Source organism: Aspergillus brunneoviolaceus (genome assembly GCF_003184695.1).
Source record: "Aspergillus brunneoviolaceus CBS 621.78 unplaced genomic scaffold BO95scaffold_57, whole genome shotgun sequence".
Taxonomy (NCBI): domain Eukaryota; kingdom Fungi; phylum Ascomycota; class Eurotiomycetes; order Eurotiales; family Aspergillaceae; genus Aspergillus; species Aspergillus brunneoviolaceus.
Genome location: NW_020290787.1, coordinates 107,039 through 131,819, shown reverse-complemented (window position 1 = coordinate 131,819; position 24,781 = coordinate 107,039). Strand labels below are relative to the sequence as shown.

Sequence of the window (24,781 nt, the reverse complement as noted above, 5' to 3'; positions counted from 1 at the left end):
GACGACCTCCATACGCTAACTCTACAATTCCTACGCGGAAAGAAATTGGGTTAGAGATCTGATTAGCGGGAAAATTTAGATACAGGAGACGTCGGTGTCGACAGAGGAGACGGAGGAGGGAAGATGAAGAGGAGATAAATCACAAGTCGCGCCACAATCATCCACAAGAAAAAGGATAACCGAAAGGTCGACAGAATATACACTTGGAGGCATCAACGGCAAGGCAGAACAAGCTCTCACACAAACAGCAACACGTATAGAGACAAGAACACAAAAAGCAAGTATAATCTAAGATGACAACGGGAAGGACTCTAGAGACTCATCTCGTCAAGCGTACGATAACCACGGAAACCAGGCGAGGAGAGAGCGAACCCCTCTAGCTTACCTACTCCTTGCCCACCTTCTCGGCGAACCAGCCCACCAAGTGCCCGACGGTCGGATGGCTCCAGGTCAGCGTCGGGGGCACCTTGACCCGCAGGGCCTGCTGCAGCTTCTGCCGCAGGGTGACGGTCATGACGGAGTCGACGCCCAGGTCGGCCAGGGCGGCCTTGCTGTCCACCTCGTCGGCGGCGGGGAGGTGCAGCACGGCGGCGACGCAGCCGCGGATCGCCTTGTCGAGGTAGGTCTTGAGCTCGGGGCCGGAGGTGGGGATTGTCTGCTTCTCGGGTGATGATGACGGCGACGAGGAGTCGGCGGAGGCAGAGGCGGAGCGACGGACGAGGATGTCGGCCAGGGCAGGGGAGGGCAGGGGCTCGTCGGCGTCGAGGGGCAGGGCGCGCAGCACCACCGCGTGGTCGATCCCCTCGTAGCGCGCCGCGTGGCGCCACGCCCCGAACGCCTCGTCCGCCGTCACGTCCGTGATCCCCTTGCTGGCCAGCTCCGCGTTGATGAAGTCCGTGCTGGCCCCCATCCCTAGCCCCCGCCATGCGGTCCATTGGAACGCGCGCGCCCCCCGGTCCCCCTGCGCCTGTCGGTGCGATGCCAGTGTGTCCAGGAAGCTGTTGCCGGCGCCGTAGGAGCTTTGGCCCGTGAAGCCCACTAGCTGTCCGCACGAGGAGAAGAGGATGAAGAAGTCCACGCTCTGCGGTGGGAAGACTTCGTTCAGGACCAGGCCGCCGGTGATCTTGGGGGCCAGGACCCGCGCGAACGCGTCCGGTGTCGTGTCGAGGACCAGTTCGTTGTCCAGCACCCCGGCGGCGTGGACGACGCCCCGGACGGGCGGGAGGGAGAGGGTGTCGAGGGCGGTGGTCAGGGCGTCCGCTGCGGTGGGCTGGCTGATGTCCAGGGGCAGTACGTGGATGGTGGCGCCCCGGACCTCGAGGTCGAGGATCTTGGTGATGGTCGGGGCTAGAGGGGAGGAGGGCTCCATCTTCGACCACAGGCGGCGAGGCGGGAGGCCCCGGCGCGAGATGAGGATCACGCGGCGCGCGCCCTGCGTCACCAGGAAGTCGGCGACTTCCAGCCCCAGGGCGCCCAGGCCGCCGGTGATGAGGTAGGTGCCGTCGGGCCGCGGGAGGAGCTGCGGTTGCTGTTGCTGCTGCTGCTGCTGCTGCTGCCCGTCCTGCTGCTGGATGAGCCGGTGGCGGGGCAGTGAGCGGAGGCGCATCGTCCGGGCCACGCCATCGCGGATGCGGATGATGTCGGCGCCCTGGATGTAGCGCATCGTTGTCAGGGGGAAGGTGGCCACTTCGGTGTCGATCAACCCGCCGAATTGATCGGGATGCTCGCTGGCAATGACTCGGCTGAGGCCGACGAGCGGTGCGTGCGCCAGCGCGGTAGGGGTCTCGCCCTCGCCGGTGTTGGCGGTGACGACGAAGATCTTGACGGGCAGCGCGTTGTTGACCACGAACTTGACGAGCTCGAGCAGTTGCCAGGTGAATGTCTCGGCCGACTTGGGGACATCCTGCAGGGAGGAGACCTGGCTCGGGATGTAAACGATAGCGGTCTCTTTGGTGAGCAGGGATTCGGCGCGGTTGATGATCAGGTCGTTGGCGTTTGCGAGCTGGATCACTTGGATGGAAGGCGAGATGGTGGCGGCGTAGGTCTCGCGGAGAGGGACGTCCTCGGAGATTAGGAGGAGCTGATTGATGGGCAGAGGCTCCTCGGCCGGCACTGCAGGCGGCCAGGCCATCTGATGGACGAGGCTCTCCATGCTCCCGCTGACTCCGGGAGTGCCCTCAATCTCCGAGAAGCGCATCGAGGTGAACTTGGCGACGACGTTGCCGGCCTCATCGCACACGCTCACATGCGACGCCAGCGCGGTGTCAGAGGCCTCCTGCACGTACAACCAGCCGACTTTGGGCGGGTTGGCGCGGGTGAAGATGTCGACCCGCTCGATCTGGGCTGGCATGCGCAGGCGGGGCTCGTTGAAGAAGATAGTCGAACCGACGGAGGTGGCGGCGTCCAGGATCGGGGCCCAGGAGGATGCATCCCAGGGGAGCTCAGCATCAGCCGCGACAGAGGGAGCGGCGTCAACGCGGGCAATCATCTCCTGGGTGTTGCCGTAATGCTCAGTCACAGCCCAGGGGAAGCCCATGGCGGACACGCCGACCTTATCAAGATAGTCGATTGAGAAGTCATCGCGCAGACGTGTCCCAATGCGGGCTTTGGTCGCTTCCACGTCGATCGGAGCCGGGACCGAAGACGAGGAGCTCGACTCCCATCGCGCAGTGGTGTGCGTGACCCACGAGGAGTCATCGTTGCTCCCCTCGTTCTCCTGGATCAGCCGAGACATGATCTTGACGTCTTCGCGCTGAGCGACAATCTGCACCGATCGCGGGGCGTTGATGGCCACAGGCACACGGAGGACGACATTGTTCAGCACATTGGCCCCGGTGGCCTTGACAAAGGTGTTGACCAGCCCTGCGGCCGGCACAATCTCAGTGCCATGCAGAGGGTGGCTGCCTGGAAAGGGCTTGCTCTCATTGTCCAGGCGAGTGGTGTACACCACCGTGTGCGTTCCAGCCACTCCAATGCGCTGGCCTAGCAGCGTGTGCTTTTCGACATCGTGAGTCTGTGAAGTACTTACGGGGCCAGCCCCGATCTGCCGCCAGGTAGGCTTGTGCATCCAGCTGGTGTTGGGCAGTCCGCCTGCCCAGGGACCGGACAGCTGCGACTTCCAGTCGACGTTGGCACCGCGAGTGTGCAGCTGGCTGACCGCGTGAAGGATGCTCTTCTCGCTGGGCTTCTTGCGTGCCAGGGTCGGGATCATGCAATAATCTTCAATGCCGGCATCCATGATGGTCTCATTGATGGAGTGCGAGACCAGGGGGTGGGAGGACACCTCCAGGAAGACACGGTAGGAGTCGTCAAGCGCCGCCTGTACGGCCGAGGTGAGGTGAACCGGGTTGACCATGTTGTTGGCCCAGTAAGCGGCATCGCGCAAGTCGCTGCCTCGGGGATCGCGAAGGGAGGTTGAGTAGAGCTTCGCGCGGGTTGGGGCCGTGGGAGCGAGACTCCCCTCCAGGGACTGCATTAAGGGGGCCACCAGCTGGTTGAGCATGGGGCTGTGGAAGGCGATATCGGTGCGGACGGTGAAGGTCTTGATGGATCGCTCCTTGAACTCGGCCGCCTGGTCAGCGACAGCTTCGGTCGACCCAGCCACGACACAGGACGAGGGCGAGGAGTCAATCGCGACGACGAGGTCCTCCCGACCGGCCAATTCTTGGGCCACCTCGGCATAGGGCTTGTTGACCAGAATCATGCCGCCCTGGCCCATGACCTGGCGGTACAACACGGAGCGACGCGTAATGAGCACAGCACCTTCTTCAGCTGTGAGGGCGCCAGCGACGACACTGGCGGCGATCTCTCCAACCGAGTGGCCGATAATGGCCTGAGGGTAAACCCCGTGGCTGTGGAGCACTGCCGAGATACCAATCTGCATGATGTACGTCAGGATCTGGACGTGGTCGGAGGCTTCAAACTCGCCGCTGCGTAGGAGAGCAATGGGCGAGAGACCGATCTCCGCCTCGACGATCTCGTCCAGAGGCTGCACAGCCTGGTAGAAGATAGGGTTCTGCAACAGCTCCTTTCCCATGTCGGCCCACTGAGCGCCATGACCAGAGAAAACCCAGACCACGTCCCGGTTAATGCCGGAGCCAAAGACACGGCTCTGCGAGGTCCAGGCATCGTTGGCTCCGTCGGCCAGGTGGCCCAGAGCCTGAATGGCGTCTTCCTTGCTTTCGACCACGATGGCGGCGCGATAGTCGTGGTGGTCACGGCGGACAGCCAGTGTTGCGGCCACCCGTTGCAGATCCTGCTGAGAGCCATCCGCCTGCAGCCAACTTCGGAGGGCACGAGCTTGAATGGGCAGGCGCTTCTCCTGGGGTCCGGACAGAAGCAACACGGTAGGATTGGTAGCGGACGCGCCGGGCTTAAGATCCAATGTCTCGGGGAAGTTAAACTGCTCAATGACGGCGTGGGAAACGGTACCGCCATAGCCATAGGAGCAGATAGCAGCCCGGCGAACATCGTCAGTGGATGGCCACTTGGTCTCTTGTTGAACGACCTTGAGCCCAACATTGTCCCAGTCGATCTTCTTGGTCAGCGTCGTGAGGTTGGCTTGCGGGGCCAAGACACCCTTTTGCACGGCCATGACGGCCTTGATGAAGCCCATGGCGCCAGCGCCCGCCTCCAAGTGACCGATGTTCGGCTTGATGGAGCCGATAAAGCAGGGGGCTTCCGGCTCTCGGTCTGCGCCATAGACCGCGGCAATGGCGGAGATCTCTGTGGGATCGCCCAAGGGAGTAGACGTGGCATGGGCTTCGACGTAGCCAACGGTCAGAGGGTCAATGTTGCCGACTTTTAGAGCGTTGTGGGCGACCAGCTGCTGGGCCTTTGCATTGGGGGCCATGATGCCGTTGGTCCTGCCGTCTTGCGCCACAGCGGTACCCTTAATGACGGCCATGATGTGGTCGCCGTCCTTGATGGCCGCCGAAAGATTCTTCAGGACAATCGCCGCGGCACCTTCGCCACGTCCGTATCCCTTGACATCGTTGTCAAAGGAGCAGCATCGCCCTTCAGAAGAGACAGCGCCGGCCTTGTCAAGCACGCGAGTCAATCCAGGCCCACACAGAGCATTGACACCTCCGACGATGGCAACCTTCGACTCGCCCAGGATGATGGCTTGCACACCGTGGTGAACAGCGACGAGCGAAGAGGCACAAGCCGCATCGACCGCAGTGCTGGGACCCATCAAGTTGAGATGGTAGGAGATCCGGTTGGGCACGCCGCAGTACGCCGTGCCAATACCCATCCACGCCTCCACGTTCGGCAGGTCCTCCAGCACCAGCTTGGAGTAATCGTCGGAGTTGACGCCCCAGAAGACCGCGGTGTCACTGCCGGAGAGCGACTTGGCCGTAATGCCCGCGTTCTCCAGCGCCTCCCAGGTGACCTCGAGGGACAGGCGCTGCTGGGGGTCCATCTGCTCCGCCTCCTTGGGGGAGATGCCGAAGAACTGGCCGTCAAAGTCCTCGAGCCGGTCGAGGAAGTAGCCGCGCGAGGTGGTCTCCTTGAGAATCTTGGCGTTGCGCGAGTCGCGCCGCAGGTAGGGCTCCCAGCGCATTTCAGGGATCTCGCCCGAGGCATCTTTCTTCTGCAGGAGCGATTGCCAGAGCTGCTCGGGGTTGTTGTTGCCGCCGGCAACCCGACAGGCCATGCCGACGACGGCGACATCTTTGGCAGGGTTCTGCGTGGGTTAGCTTTTTGATCTTTCGAATGTTGTAGTCGTACAGTGAGAGTTTACCAATTGGTTATACTCGGAGACGGGCGTGGTCAATCCTGAAGATTGAGCATCAGGTGTCGCGGTGGACGAGTTGGATGCGGCAGAGGAGAAGTGAGGCATTGTGGGGGGGATGATGTGACTAGAGTGTCTAGAGAATTGGAAGCTTGAGGACTTAAAGGGATTGAGGATTGAAATCTGAAGTCGAGAGTGTGGGCTTTGTCTCTGCCTGCTGTAGCGGACTGGGCTGGGCTGTGTTGTGCTGATGATAGATTCGTGGATGATGGATGATGGTTGTTATATACTGCGTTCTTGAACGAGCGCTTCTGTCTCGAAGACCTTTCTCGATTCTGCTCTATCTTCTCGTCTCAATCAGCGAAGCCTGATCAGGCCCCTCGCATCCAGCATCTCCTCTGAGCATCAGAATGACTATCTCAATCGAGTCCAACGACAGACACGTGTGAGCACGGATCCGGGAGGGACAAATGCGGTAATGCAGAATTCGGAACCAGGATGTTCCAGATCGAGCTTCCAGAAAGGAAAGGAAAAAGCGTGATTAATCTCCTGTTGTCATGCTGCGAGCACGGAGGGAAAACGCTGCAGATCTGCATGCAAGAGTAAGCCCTAAGCGGAGTGGGCGATTTCCGAAAGGAGTCGTTCCACCTCCCCTTCCAAAACAGCAAATTCGACAGGGATTCGAAACACACGGACCCTTTGAAGAATAGATTGTTCGATGCATATGCTGTGGCATGGTTTATTCCTTATATATGGAGTTTGCGATAACGGCTTTTGAAGTTTAAATTTCCACTCATCCGAACTCAATCCCTTAGAGTCAAACTTGTTTTCTTTCCCGTCGTCGGTAGGATACAAATTCCCTACAATAACTTAATCTACAATGGCGCCTTTTGTCCCATACCACAATTCAGCCGGTCAGTCGAAAATTGTCAAGTATGTCTACAGCGAAACAATTCGGCTCTTCGATTTATAATCAAAACTAACAATAACCTAGATTCGGCGGTCTTCTCACCACAGAATTCCTCGAGCCCCCACCGGGAAGATGCTTCCTGTTCCGCCAGACCTACCGCCACAACGTGGAGGGCCCCATCCCCGACAACCTGCGTAAGCTGATCAACAGCCCCGACCGGCCCAAGGGTCCCCCGCCACACTTCCACCAGTTCCAGACGGAGTACTTCCGCGTCGAGTCCGGGGTGATGGGAATCAACGTCGACGGCCAGGTGAAGCGCGTGACCGCCGCGGACGGGGAGGTCTCCGTGAAGGCGGGCAGCGTGCACAACTTTTTCATCCACCCAGACTCGGAGGAGAGCATGACCGTCTACCTCAGCGCCTCGGACTCCGGCATGGACTACCAGCTGGACCGCATCTTCTTCGAGAACTGGTACGGCTACTGGCACGATGCCCTGCTGCATGATGGCGGGCTCGACTGGATTCAGTTTTTGGCTGTGAGTTGGCGTTCATCGATTAAGTTTAGGGCTCACACTGATCCCCCGGGTGAAGATCCAAGACGGCGGAGACGCATACACCCCCGCCCCCGCCTGGGTCCCCTTCCGCCGCCAGGTTGGCTACTGGACCTGCGTGGTCGTCGGCCGCTGGATCGGCGGCCTGCTCGGCTACAAGCCCTTCTTCCGCGAGTACACCACCGACTGGGACTTCGCCGTCGCCAAGATGAAGGGCTCCTTCTTCCAGCGGCATCTGGTGCACGACGCCTACGCGGCCGAGAAGAACTGGGACGCCCAGGTCGCGCTGGAGGCGGCTTCCCGGCCCGAAAACGCCGAGTTCGAGCCCTGGGTGCAGGATATGTCGCCCAAGGCGCTGACCTTACCGCCTGTGCAGTATGAGAAGGGTGTGTTTGTGGATGGTGCGGCTCTTGCTACACCAAATGGGGTAAATGGGCATGCCAATGGTGTCAATGGGCACACAAACGGGGTCAATGGGCACGCTGGGGTCAATGGACATGCTATGAACGGCACGAATGGCACGACGACGGGGGCGGAGTGGGAGGATGTAGTCGCGCTGAAGAAGCGGGCTGCCAACGGTGCCAATGGCGTAAATGGCACAAATGGGGTTCATTGAGCGGATCCGTTCTTGTGGTTGATAGTTCAGCATTGGGATCACGTGAAGCATTCTTATGATTATTTTAAATTGAACTTCTTTTTGTTTTCCAACACAGACCTTCTTCCTCCATATCGATTCAAACAATTGATTTGCTATTGTTCCGTACCTTGAAGAGAATACATCTTTGGCTACCTTTGATGTCTGCGGAGCCCGGTTTTATCATTCTGAGAGCTGAACACTTTGCAAAATCAAGATAACGTTAACATAAACCACACAAGATAAAATACCAAAGAAAAACAAATATTCAGCTAAAAGGATCGACTACAAGTGAGGCGATTCGTGAGCTTGTGACTGTCAAGCGACTATCTAAGCCAGTATGTGCTGGGATTGAGTGAGGCGTGAGAACATGTTTTTTATCCGCCATGCAATTAATGCGCGTGTCGTTAAGCACGGAAACCCGGGCCTGGTTGATTAAGCTGTAAGCACGTGGCACCGCTGCGATGACAGAACAGAAAATTCCAAAATAGAATCTTGACTGACGGCTAAATTAGAGAACGAACCAAGTCAAGAGAGGACGAACAGCCATGAATGCCGCTGTATCTGACTCAACCCGATAAGCATTGCGGCGAGAACGGACCTCCAGCCATTACCCGTTTGGGCACAATTCCTCAGGTCGACCAAAGCAAATCCGGGATCCCAAAACACCAGCCTGGAGCCTGAGAGGAACAATATCGTCTGGCAGACAACCTTGAGCTCCGAAACTCCTTCCGGATTAGGGGTCGTGCAAGGCAGAGCTAGTCCTCGCTTACTTCGCTTTTTCTTTATATTCTTCTACACTCGGCGTTCTGGCTGGGCTGCCAGAGGAGAATCACACCCACCATGAGCTTGATAGTGTCTCCTTTCGCCATCATCGCTGCGTCCGCTGCGGCGGTTGCAGGCGTCCTATTTCTCATCTATGCTGCATTGAAATCTGGCCGCCGTGATGCTTCTTTGCCTCCCGGTGCGCACAACCAGTAATCTAATTTAACCCGGTGAAAACTAAACTCATCCAATCGCAGGTCCTCCAACGGTTCCCTTCTTTGGCAACGAGTTGCAAATTCCCAAGGCGGATGCGCATTTCCAGTAAGGCTCATGCACTCGGTTCATTCTTGACATATGCGCTTGGCCCTGCCTAACACTGCAACAGATTCATGAAATGGGCCGACGAATACGGTGGAATCTTCTCCTTGAAACGATTCAAGAACACCACCATTGTTATCAGTGACCGCAGGTTGATCAAGGAGCTTGTCGACAAGAAAAGCAATGTCTACTCGCACCGGCCAGCCTCCCTGGTGTCGCACCTGATCACCCACTCGGACCACCTCCTGGTCATGCAGTACGGCGACACATGGCGCATGCTCCGCAAGACGGTGCACCAGTACTTTATGGAGCCCAATTGCGAGAAGGAGCACTGGAAGGTACAGGAGGCGGAGGCGAAGCAGATGCTGTACGACTTCCTCACCGCGCCGCAGGACCACATGCTGCACCCCAAGCGCTACAGCAACAGCATCACCAACTCGCTCGTCTTCGGCATCCGCTCCAAGACCGTCCATGACGAATACATGGAGCGCTTGTTTTACCTGATGGAGAAGTGGTCCCTGGTCCAGGAGCTGGGCGCCACCCCGCCCGTTGACGACTTCTGGCTGCTGCGCGTGCTCCCGCAGTGGATGACGGGCCACTGGCGGCACCGTGCCCTCGAGGTCGAGAACCTGATGCAGTCGCTGTACACCACGGTGCTGGACCAGGTGCGCGACCGCCGCGCCCGGGGCATCAACCGAGATTCGTTCATGGACCGCGTGCTGGACCGGTTGGACAAGGTGCCCCTGACCGAGAGCCAGCTGCGGTTTCTGGGCGGGGTGCTCATGGAAGGGGGTTCCGATACCTCCTCCTCGCTGATTCTGACCATCATCCAGGCGATGACCAAGTTTCCTGCCGTGCAGGCCCGGTATGTTGGATACGAACCCCTCGCTCCTCCACCGCCATCACCCCTTGCATGTTTCATGTTTCATGTTCCTTTTGCGGAGGTCTAACCGGTTGCCTTGTTTCTTTTCTTCTAGAGCCCACGCGGAAATTGATCGCGTGGTCGGAGCGGACCGTTCGCCAGCCTGGTCCGATGCCGCCCAATTGCCGTACATCAATTGCATCATCAAGGAGGCTCACCGCTGGCGCCCAGTCAGCCCACTGGGGGTGCCGCACGCAGTGGCGCAGGACGACGAGATCAACGGCATGGTCCTCCCCAAAGGGGCCACCGTGGTGCTGAACGTCTGGGCGATGCACCACGACCCCCGCCGCTGGCCGGAGCCGGAGCGGTTCGAGCCCGCGCGATTCGAACAGTTCCCTGCCCTGGCACCGACGTATGCGGCGTCCGGCGAGTGGGACAAGCGCGATCATTATGGCTACGGGGCTGGGCGCCGCATCTGCCCGGGAATCCATCTCGCGGAACGCAATCTCATCATTGGCGTGGCCAAGTTACTGTGGGCGTTTGAGTTCACGCAGCCGGTGGGCAGTTACAGCGACATCGACCCGGAATCCGGGGCCAGTCAGGGTTTTCTGCACTGCCCCAAGGAGTACGGGTGTGGGGTCCGATTGCGGGCACCGGAGAAGCGAGACACGATTGTGAGGGAATTCCAGGAAGCGCAGGAGGTTTTCGCCCGATTTGATTAGTTGTTTCTTGTTTTTATTTTGCTGGGGTGGGGGGAGGGGCACGATGAATAGGGTTGGGTTCACGTTGACGGAAAGGGGGGGAGTCCAAGCGTCTCGTATTAATGCATAAGCTCAATGAATGTCAGCATGTTTCATCTCCTTTGGGGATAGTGCAATCAGCTTTATTCCCAACAAGGTAGAACACTTGTCTGCTCCGAGACTACCTCGGTTGGAGAAAGCTTGTTCCCTTCCTGTCCCTGGACTTGAAGTAACATATAGCCATACTTTGCGTCGTAATCACCTCTACCAGTCAAGCGCGATAGACTATCCTCCGCAAAGCGATTCACTGTCCACACTAGCAACCCGCAAGATGAAGATTGATGTGCACCACCACTTCTACCCCCAGGCCTTTCGCGAGGGTAAGTACACTTCCCTATCTTCAGGTGAAATGACAAAGCCATAATGTACGTCATCAGCCCTGGAAGCAGCCGGCGGTGACCCCTCGGGCTGGTACATTCCGCCGTGGACACTGGAACTCGACCAGGAGATCAACACAACCCTCAACGTGACCACGACCATCCTCTCCGTAACTGCCCCTGGCCCGGTGATAGCCAAGGAGCCAGCTGCGGCGGCGTCACTGGCGCGGGAGTGCAACCGCTCCGCCGCCGCCATCCGCGACGCCTCGCCTGCCCAGTACGGGTTCTTCGCCTCGGTGCCCTCGCTCTTCGACACGGCGCTTGCCCTCGAGGAGATCCGCTACGCGCTGGACGAGCTCCACGCCGACGGGGTCACCCTCTTCACCCGCTACGGCCAGGGGCCGAACTACCTGGGCCACGAGGCGTTCGCCCCGATCTGGGCGGAACTCAGCCGGCGGCAGGCGGTGGTGTTCATCCACCCGACGCACCCGCAGGATACGGCGCTGATCAACCGCGCCCTGCCGCAGCCGATGTTCGACTACCCGCACGAGACGGGGCGCACCGCGATGGATTTGCTGACCTCGGGGCGGCTGCGCCAGCACCGCGGCTGTCGCGTCATCCTCTCCCACGCGGGCGGCACCTTGCCCTACCTCATCCACCGCGCCGCCACCATGCTCCCTTGCATGCCCCCGGACCGCAACATTGGCCTCAGCCGCGACGAGATCCTCGACACCGCCCGCGAAGTCTTCTACTTCGACACCGCCATCTCCGCCAACGAGGTCACCCTGTCCGCGTTGGCCCGCTTCGCCAAACCGGGCCATATCCTCTTTGGGAGCGATTTCCCCAATGCGCCCCGGGATGCCATCGTGCAGTTTACTCGGTTCGTGGAGGAGGAGGCCGCTACGTTGCCGGATGGAGTTACGGTGGAGGCGCTGAAGGAGAATGCGCTGCAGTTGTTCCCCCGCCTAAAGCGGGCGGAGGCCAATGGTGTTTCCAGGATTTAGTATGGGAATGTTGTCTTGGCGCCCCTGTAAACCTGTTTTATGCAAGATCGAAGAATTTATTCGTGTTCTGTGTATGGTTTAGTCACATCATAGTTTATTCATTGGCTGTTTGGCTGTGAAATGCAACGCTTACCTAAGGGTTGTGGATGCCCCGCATTTACCGTAAGGAGTTGTCTGCTGTCTATCCGTTTAGGGTTGGTTGTCTCGTCTGCCCCGATTACTCGTTACCTCTGTCTCTCCCCGTTTGGATGGATGACTGTCCTTTACCACAGCACTTCCTCCCTTGCTGAAATCTTTGAGTCTTCTTAGATTCTCAATAAGTGAACGGAGCTGTCCTACGCAACAAAGGAGGTACCCTCTCCAATGCACACTGGCCGTCTCTACTCATCCCAATTCGGTGTGAAGACACGAACCTCCGAGATCGTACGGTACATATTAGGGCATCCTGATTTGTGCATTACCCATTTGGGATAGCTGCAGGCTGCAGGGCTCCAGGCTGGCTGCCACACACCAAGCGGGGTCGCGTTTCCCCTTGAAGGATGAATTTTTGTCGCCAACGAGGGCGCAACTAGATAAACCAAGATCTCCACTAGTTCACAGCGTGGTTTCTATTCTTGTGTTTCTCCTCGCTAGCCAGTTCTCACAGCTGAAACACCCCAACAAGATGCAACCGATCGTGTGGCTGCTGGGTGGGGCGATAGCCCTCCTCGTGGTTGTCATCCGTGCAGCCTGGACCTATGGACACCGAACCAAGGACATGCCTCGCGGTGAGTTGGCTGTTCCGTCTACCTGCTCGCTTATTCTTGCTTATTCTTACCTCCAAACACTTACTCGATCTGCAGGCCCTCCGACACTACCCTTCATTGGTAATGCGCATCTCATCCCCAAGTCTTACACGCACATTCAGTAAGTTTAGCCCCCCACCCCGAGTTCTGCGGGACACATCAACATAAAGAAAAGGAAAGGAAAAAAGAAACAAACCACTGATGCATCAAGATTCACCGCCTGGGCCCGCCAGTATGGCGGCCTGTACATGCTCAAGGTGGGCAACAGCAACATGGCGGTGGTGACGGACCGCCGCATCGTCAAGGAAGTGCTGGACAGCAAGAGCTCGCTGTACAGCCACCGGCCGCACTCGTTCGTCTCGCACGAGCTCATCACCCAGGGCGACCACTTGCTGGTGATGCACTACGGCCCCAAGTGGCGCACCTTCCGCCGCCTGGTGCACCAACATCTGATGGAGTCGATGGTCGACAGCCAGCACCTGCCCATCGTCAACGCCGAGGCCATCCAGCTGGTGCGCGACTACATGCTCGACCCGGAGCATCACATGGCCCACCCAAAACGGTTTAGCAATAGCATCACAAATTCAATTGGTTTGGCGCCTTTCCCTTCCTCTTTCCTAACCCCGCTTTACTGCGAAGGCGGGGTTTTGCTTGATGCTGCGTGTTCATAGAGTGAACACCACATAGCTGACATCTCCCAGTGTTCGGCATCCGCACAGCCGACCGCCACGGCAGCAACATGAACCGGCTTTACACGCTGATGGAGCAATGGTCGGAGATCATGGAGACGGGGGCCACGCCGCCCGTGGACATCTTCCCGTGGCTGAAGCGGCTGCCGGAGGCGCTGTTCGGCCACTACGTGACGCGGGCGCGGGCGATCGGCGCGCAGATGGAGACGCTGTACGAGGACATACTGCAGCGGGTGGAGAAGCGCCGCGCCGGCGGGGTGATCCTGGACACCTTCATGGACCGGGTGATTGCGTCCCAGGACCGCAACCAGCTGCCGCGGCACCAGCTGGCCTTCATCGGGGGCGTGCTGATGGAAGGCGGGTCGGACACCAGCTCCAGCCTGACGCTCGCCATCGTGCAGGCCCTCACCCTGAACCCGGAGGTGCAGCGCAAGGCCCACGCCGAGATCGACGCGGTCGTCGGCCACACCCGCTCCCCCGTCTGGGACGACCTCGCCCGCCTGCCGTACATCAACATGATCATCAAGGAGGGCCACCGGTGGCGGCCGATCCTGCCCTTGTGCTTTCCGCATGCCCTGGGCCAGGATGATTGGGTGGACGGCAAGTTGCTGCCCAAGGGGACGATGGTCGTCGTCAATACTTGGGGGATGCATATGGACCCGGACCATCGGCTGAACCAGAAGTATGATCCTGCGAAGTTCGTGCCCGAGCGGTTCGCGGAGCACCCTGCGCTGGCGCCAGAGTATGTGCCGGGTGCGTGGGAGAATCGCGATCATTATGGGTACGGGGTTAGTCGGCGGATCTGTCCGGGGATTCACCTGGCGGAACGCAATATGTTTCTGGCGATTGCGAAGCTGCTGTGGGCGTTTGAGTTCCAACCGGGTGGTGAGGGGGAAACGTGTGATAGCGATCCGGTGACGGGGTATCAGCATGGTTTTCTGTACTGTGCTAAGCCCTACGGCACTCGACCGGTGCTTCGCAGTGAGAGTATTCGGGAGACGGTCGAGCGCGAGTTTGCCCTGGCACAACGGAAGGTATTTTCGACATTCACGGAGGGGTGAGGGTGGGATTATTGGGTGGGGGTTTATGGGATCTCGACATCTTCCGGTCTAGTTTTGTGGGAATTGTGCTTGTCTCGCTTTGCTTTGTTGGATTTCTTTGACTTCCGTATATTCACAGCCTTGTTCATGGAATTACCATCTCGCCCTCTATGTTCATTGGACCAATAAGCGTAGACTTCCTCTGTACAGCACAAGATGCCTTGTATGAAGAAAAACAACATATAATGACCGTTAAGATGAAGTTTCCCGTGGACGGCAGGGAACATAAATCACATTCACTGAGCGCTGGCCGCGGAATTCATGTCCTGTAAATAAAGAATTAACTGACATTTCTCATGAGAACGCACACGATGTTGCTGTATAAAAGCCAATGTAGCTGGATGACCGATAATTCGACAACCTCACCTCCATAGTTGACATTTCAGACAAACACACTGTTGTAAACAAAGACCAACCATGGAGAGACCAATCAGCACGACACCTATCCTCGACCAAGCGCTCACATGCGTGCAGTCATACAAAGCTCTCGCGGCAACTGCCCAAGAGCTCGCCAGCCCGGAGCTGCAACGCAGCATCGAAGAGGGGCTCGCGCAGTTCCCGACCCACATGCCCGAGTTCAACATCTTAATCAACCCCGTCGACCCCCCGCACGCGTCGTGGGACTACCTCCTGCGCAACGACGCCAGCCAACGCGGGGAGATGACCATGCTCCTCATGGAGCTGCAGTGCGAGATCGACCAGATGGCCTTCGCGATTCGCCAAGCGATGCAGCAGCAGCAGCAGCAGCAGCCCGAACCCGAGCCCCTGAGCAACAACAGCCGCCTCGTGGACGCGTGGATGGAGAACCTGCGCAGCGTGGAGGACCACACGGTGTGGCGCCTGGCCTTCTGGCGGCGCGACCACGCGGTGCACACGAGCTACCCCACCACCAACCCGCTGGTCAGCCAGTCCTTCTACTTCGCGATCCGCAACGAGCTGGGCCTCGACGTCTCCACGCAGTTCCGCGAGTGCATCTGCCGGGCCATGACCCAGGAATGCCCGACCATCCCCGCGCGGCCGGCCCTCCTCCGCCGACTGGTCGATCTAGTCGTCCAGCGCCGACGGTTCTGGAACTTTCAGCGCCGCATCCGCGGGCTCAGCAAGGACGCCGTGCTCTGGGGGCGGGACGCGTCGGCACCGCCACCTTTTGCCCCCGGGGACGAGCGCTTCACCTGCCCGTTTTGCTTCTTCGACCTCCCCGTCGCGCCCTACCGGAGCCCGCGCGCGTGGACGGACCACGTGATGAGCGACCTGGAGGGCTATGTCTGCCTGTACGAGACCTGCTCCTCCACCCGCTCCTGGCCCGAGGCCTGCCCGCACGCCTGCACCTCCTTCGGCGCCTGGTTCGCCGCCATGGCCGGCAGCTTCGCCGAGGGCGTCGAGTGGTGCAGCCACGCCTTTGCCTGTGACGGCCGCCGGCTGGAGGAGGTCCACCGCCGGCGCTGTGCCGCGCCCGCCGTCCGGTTGGACACTGTCTGTCCGCTGTGTGGAAGGGAGCCGGTCGTCGAGGAGACGCAGCTGCGTGTAGCGGGTCCGGCGGACCTTCCGCTGGATGATGGCCAGGACCGCGCCAAGGCCAGGCTGTTGCTGTCGCATATCGCCGGCCATCTGGAGGTGGTCGCGCCGATGGCGTTTACCTGGAATACCGACCGGAATGCCCTCGATCCGGATCGGCGGCTGTTTTGGGGGCGCATTGGGTCGCCCGGGGGTGCTGGAGGGTCGGCGTGAGGTTGAAGTGGCTGAACAAGAGAGAATTCTGGCTTTTCCGGTTGGTCTGGACTGGACATATAGGGTTTAACTTACTGCTTTGCATAGATGATTAATCACTCAGTTGTCTTTTTTTTCATTTCTTTTTTTTATTCCCTAGAATTCAAATTGGAAAGCTTTCAGGCACTAAGAGACCACAGGTTGGTGGCCATGGTTCGGAGACTTAGAGCATGTTGTCGTCGACGGATCCATGTCTATGCGCTATAGTGCCATCACACATAAATGTTAAGCGGCACGGCATGACCTCCCCGTACTGATGTGGAAGCAGGACCACCACGAGATTTTAGAATGACAAACGAAAATTGTTCAATAAATGTGAAAACCCCCCGAAAGACTTTCGTACGACAGGCGTTGTAGCTCATACTCTCGCTAGCCACACCACCGGAGACATAATCTTCCTCTCGGAGGAATACACGCCCCGCAGCTAGATTTCAAAGCCATTTCAGAGCACCGAGATCGGAGGTTTGCTGATTGATATGATTGATATGATTGATATCGTCCGAACCCATGGGCAGTCCTGAGCGGGTTGCCGACCAAATCTGCCGCACCAGGAGGCTTGCTTCCTACATCGGGTAATCTGCGGCTGATCTTGGGTCCAGGCGCTACCCCAATTTTTAATTGATCCTTTCCCTGTCGAAAGTCTGGCCAGATGGCAGCGTTGGAATTATATAAGCGGAGCACACAATTCCCGCGGTGCAGGAAATTCCAAAAGTCCGAGGGTTCCCTGCGGCGATCGCGTAGATTTTATACCGCATTTTCGCAGGGTCTAGTGGAGCTTGAGCCCTTTGCGAGCTGGTGCGGTAGGAAACGATGACGAATCGTCTCCGTTTATTTCTTCTTTAGTCAAATATTGCCCCACTTGATGCCGATTACAAACGCAAGTCTAATGACCCTGAAAACCTAATTGCGCGGGATGTTTGCGTTGATGGCAGTTGACGGCTGGGGTTATGAGTGTCGTGGTACCAAGTACAAGCTGTCACATCGTGATAGATGCGGTGAGACGCCTTTATCTTACGATGGTGGTGGCTTTTTCTACATATTTAGACCCCATCAGCCACTCAATGACCGAAAGAAAAGGTCTTCGTGCAGGGGATTTGGGGTAAGGTCTGCCTTGAGTTCAATGATCTGCGCTTATTGACCGGCTCACATCTCTTAGCTGCGCAATCCGAATCCGGCGGCCAATAGTCGACGCCACGGAGTTTAGATCTGCATTCTACTAAATCCGATGTAATCCTACCGAGTTCCACTTGGGGACTGCAGCCACGTCCAAGCCACTCTATATTGCCGACCGGCTGACCATGGACGCCGGCGACTGATCCCCCCTTGATATGTTGCTAAACCGCCGCATGTCCATCCACCGCCTGTCTGGCCAATCCAACAAGGCATCTAGAGAGTGGCCCATGGAGCCGTACCCACTTGCTTAAGGAAATTGAAGCCATCGCGAGATTTGAACTTGCGCAATCTGATCTCCCACCAAACCAGCCGAGTGGGCGAGCCGAGTGGGCGCGCTTACCCCCTAGCTATCACACTCGGCACAGAGTCGTCGAGCTTGCTGGGTACAAGACTAAAAGATCGGCCTGATCCCCGCCCGCGTTGTCACAAGGGAATAATGTCCGTCAGCCAGTGGAATCCTTTCGCAAATCGCTGATTGAAGATGTTGCTGCCATCCTTCCCTGTAACAGGGGTTGCTACTGCCCTTCTGTTGCTCAACGCTGTGCATGCATCTCAACCTGGGTCGTCCGCGCACAAAGCCCGAGCCTACGACCGGTTTTCCAGCCGTCCTGCGAGAAATCATGCCCCCAGAGTTCAGTCGAGCAATAATTCTACCTACCGATTCTGGAATGATCGGACTAAGCGTATGCATTCCTAACCCACCTCAAGATGAACCTTATTCGCGACTGACGTGCTGTGCCATTGCATCCGCATAGCCCACTTGGTAGAAAGCTTACCAGACGTCCACTTCGACTTGGGTGAGCTGTACTCGGGTTCGATTCCCATTAGCTCGCACCAGAATGAATCCCGGTCTCTCTTCTACATCTTCCAGCCCAAGATTGGCGAACCGTCAGACGATTTGACCATCTACCTCAATGGAGGGCCAGGGTGCTCTTCCGAACAGGCCTTCTTCCAGGAGAATGGACGGTTCACGTGGCAGCCGGGCACATATGCTCCGGTCATCAATCAGTATTCATGGGTGAACCTGACCAACATGTTATGGTACGTTGTCGCCAATACATCGAGGGCTAAGTAACGCCGCCTGCAGTGAGCAGGTCGCCCCCTGGGGCCTCATCCCCAGCAAACGAACGCACTTCGATGCTAATGGAAGTCGCAGGGTGGACCAACCGGTAGGCACTGGGTACTCGGTGGGCACACCAACCGCGGCCAACGAAGCAGAAGTGGCCGCGGACTTTCTCGAGTTCTTCACTAGATTCCAGGATTTGTATGGCATCAAGAACTTCCGCATCTTCGTGAGCGGCGAGAGCTACGCGGGACGGTATGTGCCCTACATTTCCTCGGCGATGCTAGACAAGAACGATACCACCCACTTCAACCTCAGCGGTAAGCCGACTCACCCCCTCCATCACCTCGCACCAACCAATACTCTGCGCACAGGAGCCCTCCTGTACGACGCCTGCATCGGCCAATGGGACTGGGTGCAAGCCGAACTCCCCGCGTACCCCTTCGTCCAGCAACACGCCTCGCTGTTCAACTTCAACGAGACCTTCATGACCTCGCTAGCCACCACCTACGAAGAATGCGGCTACCAGGCCTACTTCGACGAATACTTCACCTTCCCTTCCGCCGGCATCCAACCGCCCAAGTACATGAACTACTCGGAGTGCGACATCTACAACGCGATCTACTACGAAGCCTTCACCCCGAACCCTTGCTTCAACCCCTACCGCATCATCGACGAGTGTCCCCTGCTGTGGGACGTGCTGGGCTTCCCGACGGATCTGGCCTACGAGCCCGCGCCGACCACCTACTTCAACCGCGCGGACGTCAAACGCGCCCTCCACGCGCCCCACGACATCGAATGGGAGCTGTGCAGCAGCGACCCCGTCTTCGTGGGCGGGGACGCCGTCTCCGGGCCCGAGCAGCAAGGCGATGACTCGCCCAACCCGACCGAGGGGGTCCTGCCGCGCGTCATCGAGGCCACCAACCGCGTGCTCATCGCCAACGGTGACTGGGACTACCTGATCATCACCAACGGCACCCTCCTGGCCATCCAGAACATGACCTGGCACGGCCAGCTGGGGTTCGCGGCCGCCCCCGCCACCCCCATCGACATCCGCATGCCCGATCTCCAGTGGGCGGGCGTCTTCGATGCCCAGGAGGGGTACGGGGAGCTGGACGGGCCGCAGGGCGTGATGGGCGTCCAGCACTACGAGCGCGGGCTGATGTGGGCCGAGACCTTCCAGGCCGGGCATAAGCAGGCCCAGGATCAGGGCCGCGTCTCGTATCGGCATTTGCAGTGGTTGTTGGGGGAGGTCGATCGTCTTTAATTCCGGGCTGCAGACTTTTTTGGGCGCCGTGGTGCTTAAGCTTAGGAGCTCGATCTGTTTTTACTCCGGGTTGTACGCGCGCCACGTGTTGGAGGTTGGTGTATGGGGTGTACAGTTGGTGTTGATGCGGCGCATGTATATACGAGCGTGTTCACTTCAATCAATGTATGATAATTTCAATTTGTGATAGAGTAGTCAGCGATATCTCAGTCGACGGTCAGCGTTCCGAAGCAGTGTCCTGTGACTGCCTTTTTTTCAAGGTGATGCTTCTTTGATGCGCCGCATGTTGTGCACGCAGAGGGCCGATGAATTTTAAGAGCACGGGACGTATATTTGATCTCTGTACTTTGTCATAGAGAACAGTTGGAAGTCTGTGCGCGTCCTGCAACACTTGACGGCAGACGCAAGAGAACCAGGGAATGGGTGCCAGGAGTTACCAACTGGTAAGCTGTCAGGAACACCACGCACAGAGCTAAGTGTTTATTCCAAAATGTTGGTTAAAGTCAGCATGCCACCAGTCAGGGTGACCAGCTGTTTCAAGTGCTGATGACGATCCTACGCTGTTTGCGAGGCGATCGTCAGCCTCTTGCCGATCAAGACCCATTTTACGGAGTGAGTAATTGATGGGGGCGTTGCACCGCTTGGCCAAAAGAACGTCAAGACACTGATCTACCCGATCGTTCGCCCAAAGGTCCTGACCTGTCAGTAACTTGAACATGTTGAGAGAGCAATGGACTACGCTAATGGACCATCTGGCAATGGGGCATAGACCAAAAAACCCAAAAACATACATCAGCATAAGTACGTTGGTGCTCACCAAGCGGCTGCGGTGGTTCAGTGCCGCCCTATTCGGGCTTATTCAGGCCAGCTCCTGGCGGCCGTCAGCAACCTGAGTAATTAGATAATTTTTCCTGTCTCCACATCCATATAAAAGGTGACCGGCACCCAACGTAGTCTCTCGGCCTTGCCATGCTGACAGGCTGATAATACAAGTAAGCCCCTGGCCCCCTCTGTTCCTCTCCAAGGTGACAATCTCTTCTACTTTCTGTCTCGTTACTTAGGCCTGGCCCGTTAGGGGTATCTTGCGATCACACCGAGAGCAAAAGCAGCAAAACACTACCAGACAATAAATATTAATAATAATGACGACTCAGAAATCAAGCGATAAGTCTTAGACCGAACTAAGACATCGCTGCAAGTAAAGACTGACTATTAACCGCCGCTGATCCGACCTCGCCGCTTATATAGTTGACTATAGACAGAAGCGGGCTTCAGATGGTCACTAATTGTGACAGAGACTGTACTTTATGTTGGATTAATCCCGAAGAACTTGGCCACTTGCCAAAGGGTACACAAGCCAGATGGGGATTACTTTTAGATCTGACTAGTCAGAGTGTATACATTCTGGTGCGGCTACTTAAAATCATAAACCCGCCACGTCCCACCTGAATTAAAAACCTAAAAATAGCAATCTTACCCTGTTACTCTGCGAACTATCCCCTTCAAGAATTCTGGCAGCCTGGAATGATCACCATAGTGGATGGCGTGGAGTGATTTGTGTTTGTTATTTTGGCCATCTGGAAGTAGAATATACTGCGGCCTTCTTTCCTCTCCAACTACCTCATTTGCCCAGCGCAGAAGACCAGAAAAATTTGGGTCATCGAGTCCTCCGCCAGTTCCTACAAAAACTAGGACTTCGGTGCCGCCCATGCATGTTTGAAGGGCATGCTGAAGGTAAGGGTGTGTTGTGATTTTGTAGTAGTTAACACCATCCAGCACAATGCTTTTGGGGTCATTCCAAATTCCGTGGATATGCAAGATTCGCCGTCTCGATTCCGAATTGGCCGAAAAAAAGTCCTTCAACTTTTGTTCCTCGTCAGGAATGATTGCATGTTTATCGCAACGTCGACTGATCAAATCGTCATAGTTGGTTGTCATGATCCTTGCATGATTCCTGTTGAGTTCCTTTATGCTCTCGAGCATAGGGTTTGGATTGTCTCCAATGAATTTGTCATAAAGTCCGCTGAACTCAAGCTTGAACCATGCCTGTAGTCGTCCGAGTTCCTTTAGTTTCGCTCTCAAAAATATGGCTGCACGTAACATTGTGCCGAGAGCAACCCCCTCCGTTGATAGGCATGATTTGTAACAATCCAGCTCTTGTATCTCACTTCTTGTAAGACTTGCTTTGTAATCAGGATTGTTTTCGATGAATTGAAGTCCACTTAAAATTAAGGCATTCCACCTCAAAGTATCCGCCTTTCTGGATTTCTCATCATCACTCACGCCAGCAGTACTGTCTTTAATGGCGTTGATAGAAATCCCTGTCCCAAATACGAGAGTTAATCTCCTGTTCTTGAGCGCATCTTCAATGTCGGCCACGTTGGCCTCATATTCAGGATTGGAATTCGCCAGAGCAGTCGGTGGTGTCGGATCGGCTGAGTTGACAGAGGCCATGATAGAGTCCCGGAAACGATATTAATGATCTGAAATCTAGGGCCTCAGAGCTCCTAAAGTTGCCAAGGATTAAAGCTTGACAAGGGAAGAAGTGGCTGTCTTTTATGGGCAGTTCTCGAATACAATGTGTTTATCATCTGACCATCAGCAGGTGCTCTAGGCCTTTTCATCATTTACATACCAACACGAGCCTTGGGGATCTCTTTTGAAATCTAGATTCATCGCCCACCTCCAGCTAAACAGCCTACAAGTGCATTCCGCTGTTCAAGATTTGAAGACCAAAGGATCGCGATCATGTATCAATGCGCTCACTTCAACCCTTCCATGGGAACAACCTCTAATATTCCGCTGATATTCCACTTGCGTCTAGTCATACGACTAAGGTTTATGATGGGTTGCCAGTAAGCGTATTTGCCGTTTCCCCACATTCTACACTTTATTCTCGTAAAACCTTTTGCCACAAAGAGTTACACAAAGAGTTAATTCGATGATGCAAAAACTGGTTGTACTTAGTCGATTATTCTATTCGGCGCCGACTTCGCGTTCGCTGAATGACAAAGATAATACTCACTCAACATGCCATACCTAAGGTTTTGAATTCTTCGGACAGAACAAGTGATGGCCCGTCCTCGAAAGTAATAATAAGCCGCGCTCAACCCTACTATCAGGTGGCTTCGCTGCCTGTGGATGATGACGATAAAACGAAGGCAGATGTGTCTGGTCACCACGTACAACGTTCCCCCTGTTCAGACCTGACTGCACTAGAGGCGCAATAAACCATGGCACTAAATGTGGCGAAATCATGTTTGAGCTTATCCATGGTAGGGCCACTAACGAAAACGGCCTACCTACTGCATCATCGAGATATTATTCAAGGCCCAACTGTCAGGCCACTAGCCTAAGAGAATCATTTGATGAACCATGATAGTTCCAAGTTAAACAAAGTATTATAGTTTAAATTGACCGTTTGCTTGTTGCCAGTTTCGTGTCGCAGAATTGACTTCGATCTGCCCGGATCGCACCCTATATAGCTTTACCTATGACAACTATCCCCTTCTTTCTAGGAGGCACATCCTCGAGCCTCTAAGCCTCCTATGGACTAGTAGATAAGCTAGACAAGATCAGGCTCCCCCCTGCCCCCAGGCAAGTGCCGGAGCTAACAGCCTGAGAGCTAGAACTAGGTAGTATAATCCAAGCAAAGTCCGAGACGTTGGGCGCTACAGGGAAGTGCCCTGTGTAGAAAGAATAAACGAAAAGCCAATGTATTTATTAAAACCTATGTCAGAAGCTGCCGCCAGAGATCCGTTGCAAGACTCTGGTTATGCAAAGATAATGCCTTCTGCCGGCGGGTCCAGATCTCTTCGTAATTTCTCTTTCCGGGAGTGTATGTCTGTCTTGCGCAACAGAGTTCTTTTCCATTGCATGGAGCGAGGATACCTGATCTGGACTATGGCGCGGTCGGATGACAGGCAGAGAGCCGGAAATTAACACAAAGCCAATAGATGTGGCGCGTGTAGGTGGCTAGTTGCCAAGGCGCACGGAAAGTCCAAGGGAAAAGGCTACGTCAGCAGTTCAGGCTGGGCAGGCGAATTGTAGAGGGCTTCAGGCAGGGCGGCGTGGGCGCTAAGACCGACCAGTCCCGACAGGCTGTAAAAAGGTAACAAAAAGGTGAGGAAAAAGAGACATACAACAGAAGGGATTCGCTGGTGGTCACCCACCCAACTACTAACCTCCCGGCGTGTGGCTTAAGTACGGCTGAGCGGACGGGAAGCCCTGTTTTCCACACCCTGTGGTCGTATGTGCTTGACGATGCTCCAGTTTTCTAGTGACGGAATTTCGATCACGTAGATACCCATACTCTAGATGCGACTAGCAACACAATATATTCTTAACGAGAATCTACTAAGTAAATACTGTAACTAGCTTGTTCCATAGTAATCTTCCCACCGTTGTAGCTGTTTGTCGATCAGAATTGCCCGGGGCCGATTCACCATTTATCCTCCTACGTCAACTTTTTGCAGGTACGAAACAATGTACTGGAATTCCCATGGAAGCAGAGGTATGCTATTGTGACTGCAAATGGAAGAAATCAGGGGCCGAGCAAAACCAGTTGACTTGCGTTGTTTTCTCTACCAGACGTGATAGTATGTATGATGTGGTTTTTAGAAACCTAAAACGGATTGAGACAGGGGGTATTCTTCGCATCCAGCGGGGTATGGTGTATTTTGGGGAACAAAACATACGGATACACGTACTCAACACACGGACCCTTACATACAGACATCAGATTCTTCCAACACCGATGATGGCAACGCCTGTTATCAATCTTATCAACCCGCTTCCCGCCCGAGAACCAAGAAGACCAAGCTGCCAGAAAAAGGATCTGATTGTGTTAACCTGCATGGCCAAGGTGTCTGCTTCTCAGCAGATGCAGGCCCACCGTTCTTCCATGGTCCCTGAACAAGATGGATGGCAGCCTAGAAATTCGATGTGAGACATCTCGAATCTCGGCAATCTCGACTTAGGTAAAACCAATCTGACATGCAGCAACAGGGGCATGAATTTATCGAATGGTGGCAAGGCTAGCGG

The 24,781-nt window shown here is 56.2% G+C and overlaps 8 protein-coding genes across 8 annotated transcripts; 6 read left to right on the top strand and 2 right to left on the bottom strand.

The window, feature by feature from the left end:
* Positions 1–385: 385 nt before the first annotated feature.
* Positions 386–5,656, bottom strand: BO95DRAFT_369293 (type I polyketide synthase; the record flags this gene model as incomplete). Its single annotated transcript, XM_025582861.1, has 1 exon — positions 386–5,656. One exon carries the CDS (start codon positions 5,654–5,656, stop codon positions 386–388), a length of 5,271 nt encoding a protein of 1,756 aa, XP_025439591.1.
* Positions 5,657–6,614: 958 nt separating this feature from the next.
* BO95DRAFT_455322 (cupin domain-containing protein) lies at positions 6,615–7,990 on the top strand (the record flags this gene model as incomplete). Its single annotated transcript, XM_025588327.1, has 4 exons — positions 6,615–6,667; positions 6,729–7,179; positions 7,235–7,731; positions 7,966–7,990. The coding sequence occupies 4 exons, from the start codon at positions 6,615–6,617 to the stop codon at positions 7,988–7,990; spliced, it is 1,026 nt and encodes a 341-aa protein (XP_025439590.1).
* A 681-nt stretch (positions 7,991–8,671) lies between these two features.
* BO95DRAFT_502646 (cytochrome P450) lies at positions 8,672–10,495 on the top strand (the record flags this gene model as incomplete). Its single annotated transcript, XM_025591055.1, has 4 exons — positions 8,672–8,792; positions 8,851–8,914; positions 8,979–9,776; positions 9,889–10,495. 4 exons carry the CDS (start codon positions 8,672–8,674, stop codon positions 10,493–10,495), a joined length of 1,590 nt encoding a protein of 529 aa, XP_025439589.1.
* A 349-nt stretch (positions 10,496–10,844) lies between these two features.
* On the top strand, positions 10,845–11,894 carry BO95DRAFT_369402 (amidohydrolase family protein; the record flags this gene model as incomplete). Its single annotated transcript, XM_025582867.1, has 2 exons — positions 10,845–10,893; positions 10,951–11,894. The coding sequence occupies 2 exons, from the start codon at positions 10,845–10,847 to the stop codon at positions 11,892–11,894; spliced, it is 993 nt and encodes a 330-aa protein (XP_025439588.1).
* Positions 11,895–12,558: 664 nt separating this feature from the next.
* On the top strand, positions 12,559–14,429 carry BO95DRAFT_484260 (cytochrome P450; the record flags this gene model as incomplete). Its single annotated transcript, XM_025590334.1, has 4 exons — positions 12,559–12,661; positions 12,737–12,800; positions 12,891–13,270; positions 13,381–14,429. The coding sequence occupies 4 exons, from the start codon at positions 12,559–12,561 to the stop codon at positions 14,427–14,429; spliced, it is 1,596 nt and encodes a 531-aa protein (XP_025439587.1).
* A 456-nt stretch (positions 14,430–14,885) lies between these two features.
* Positions 14,886–16,196, top strand: BO95DRAFT_484259 (uncharacterized protein; the record flags this gene model as incomplete). Its single annotated transcript, XM_025590333.1, has 1 exon — positions 14,886–16,196. The coding sequence occupies one exon, from the start codon at positions 14,886–14,888 to the stop codon at positions 16,194–16,196; it is 1,311 nt and encodes a 436-aa protein (XP_025439586.1).
* Positions 16,197–17,889: 1,693 nt separating this feature from the next.
* BO95DRAFT_475435 (alpha/beta-hydrolase) lies at positions 17,890–19,744 on the top strand (the record flags this gene model as incomplete). Its single annotated transcript, XM_025589855.1, has 4 exons — positions 17,890–18,091; positions 18,164–18,449; positions 18,565–18,791; positions 18,846–19,744. The coding sequence occupies 4 exons, from the start codon at positions 17,890–17,892 to the stop codon at positions 19,736–19,738; spliced, it is 1,608 nt and encodes a 535-aa protein (XP_025439585.1). The 3' UTR covers positions 19,739–19,744.
* Positions 19,745–21,145: 1,401 nt separating this feature from the next.
* On the bottom strand, positions 21,146–22,273 carry BO95DRAFT_445401 (uncharacterized protein). Its single transcript, XM_025587138.1, has one exon. The coding sequence runs from the start codon at positions 22,190–22,192 to the stop codon at positions 21,212–21,214; it is 981 nt and encodes a 326-aa protein (XP_025439584.1). The 5' UTR covers positions 22,193–22,273; the 3' UTR covers positions 21,146–21,211.
* Between the last annotated feature and the right edge of the window lie 2,508 nt (positions 22,274–24,781).

Excerpts from the sequence above, each read along its gene's own strand:
- BO95DRAFT_445401 (XM_025587138.1), bottom strand. The coding sequence starts at position 22,192 with ATGGCCTCTGTCAACTCAGCCGATCCGACACCACCGACTGCTCTGGCG.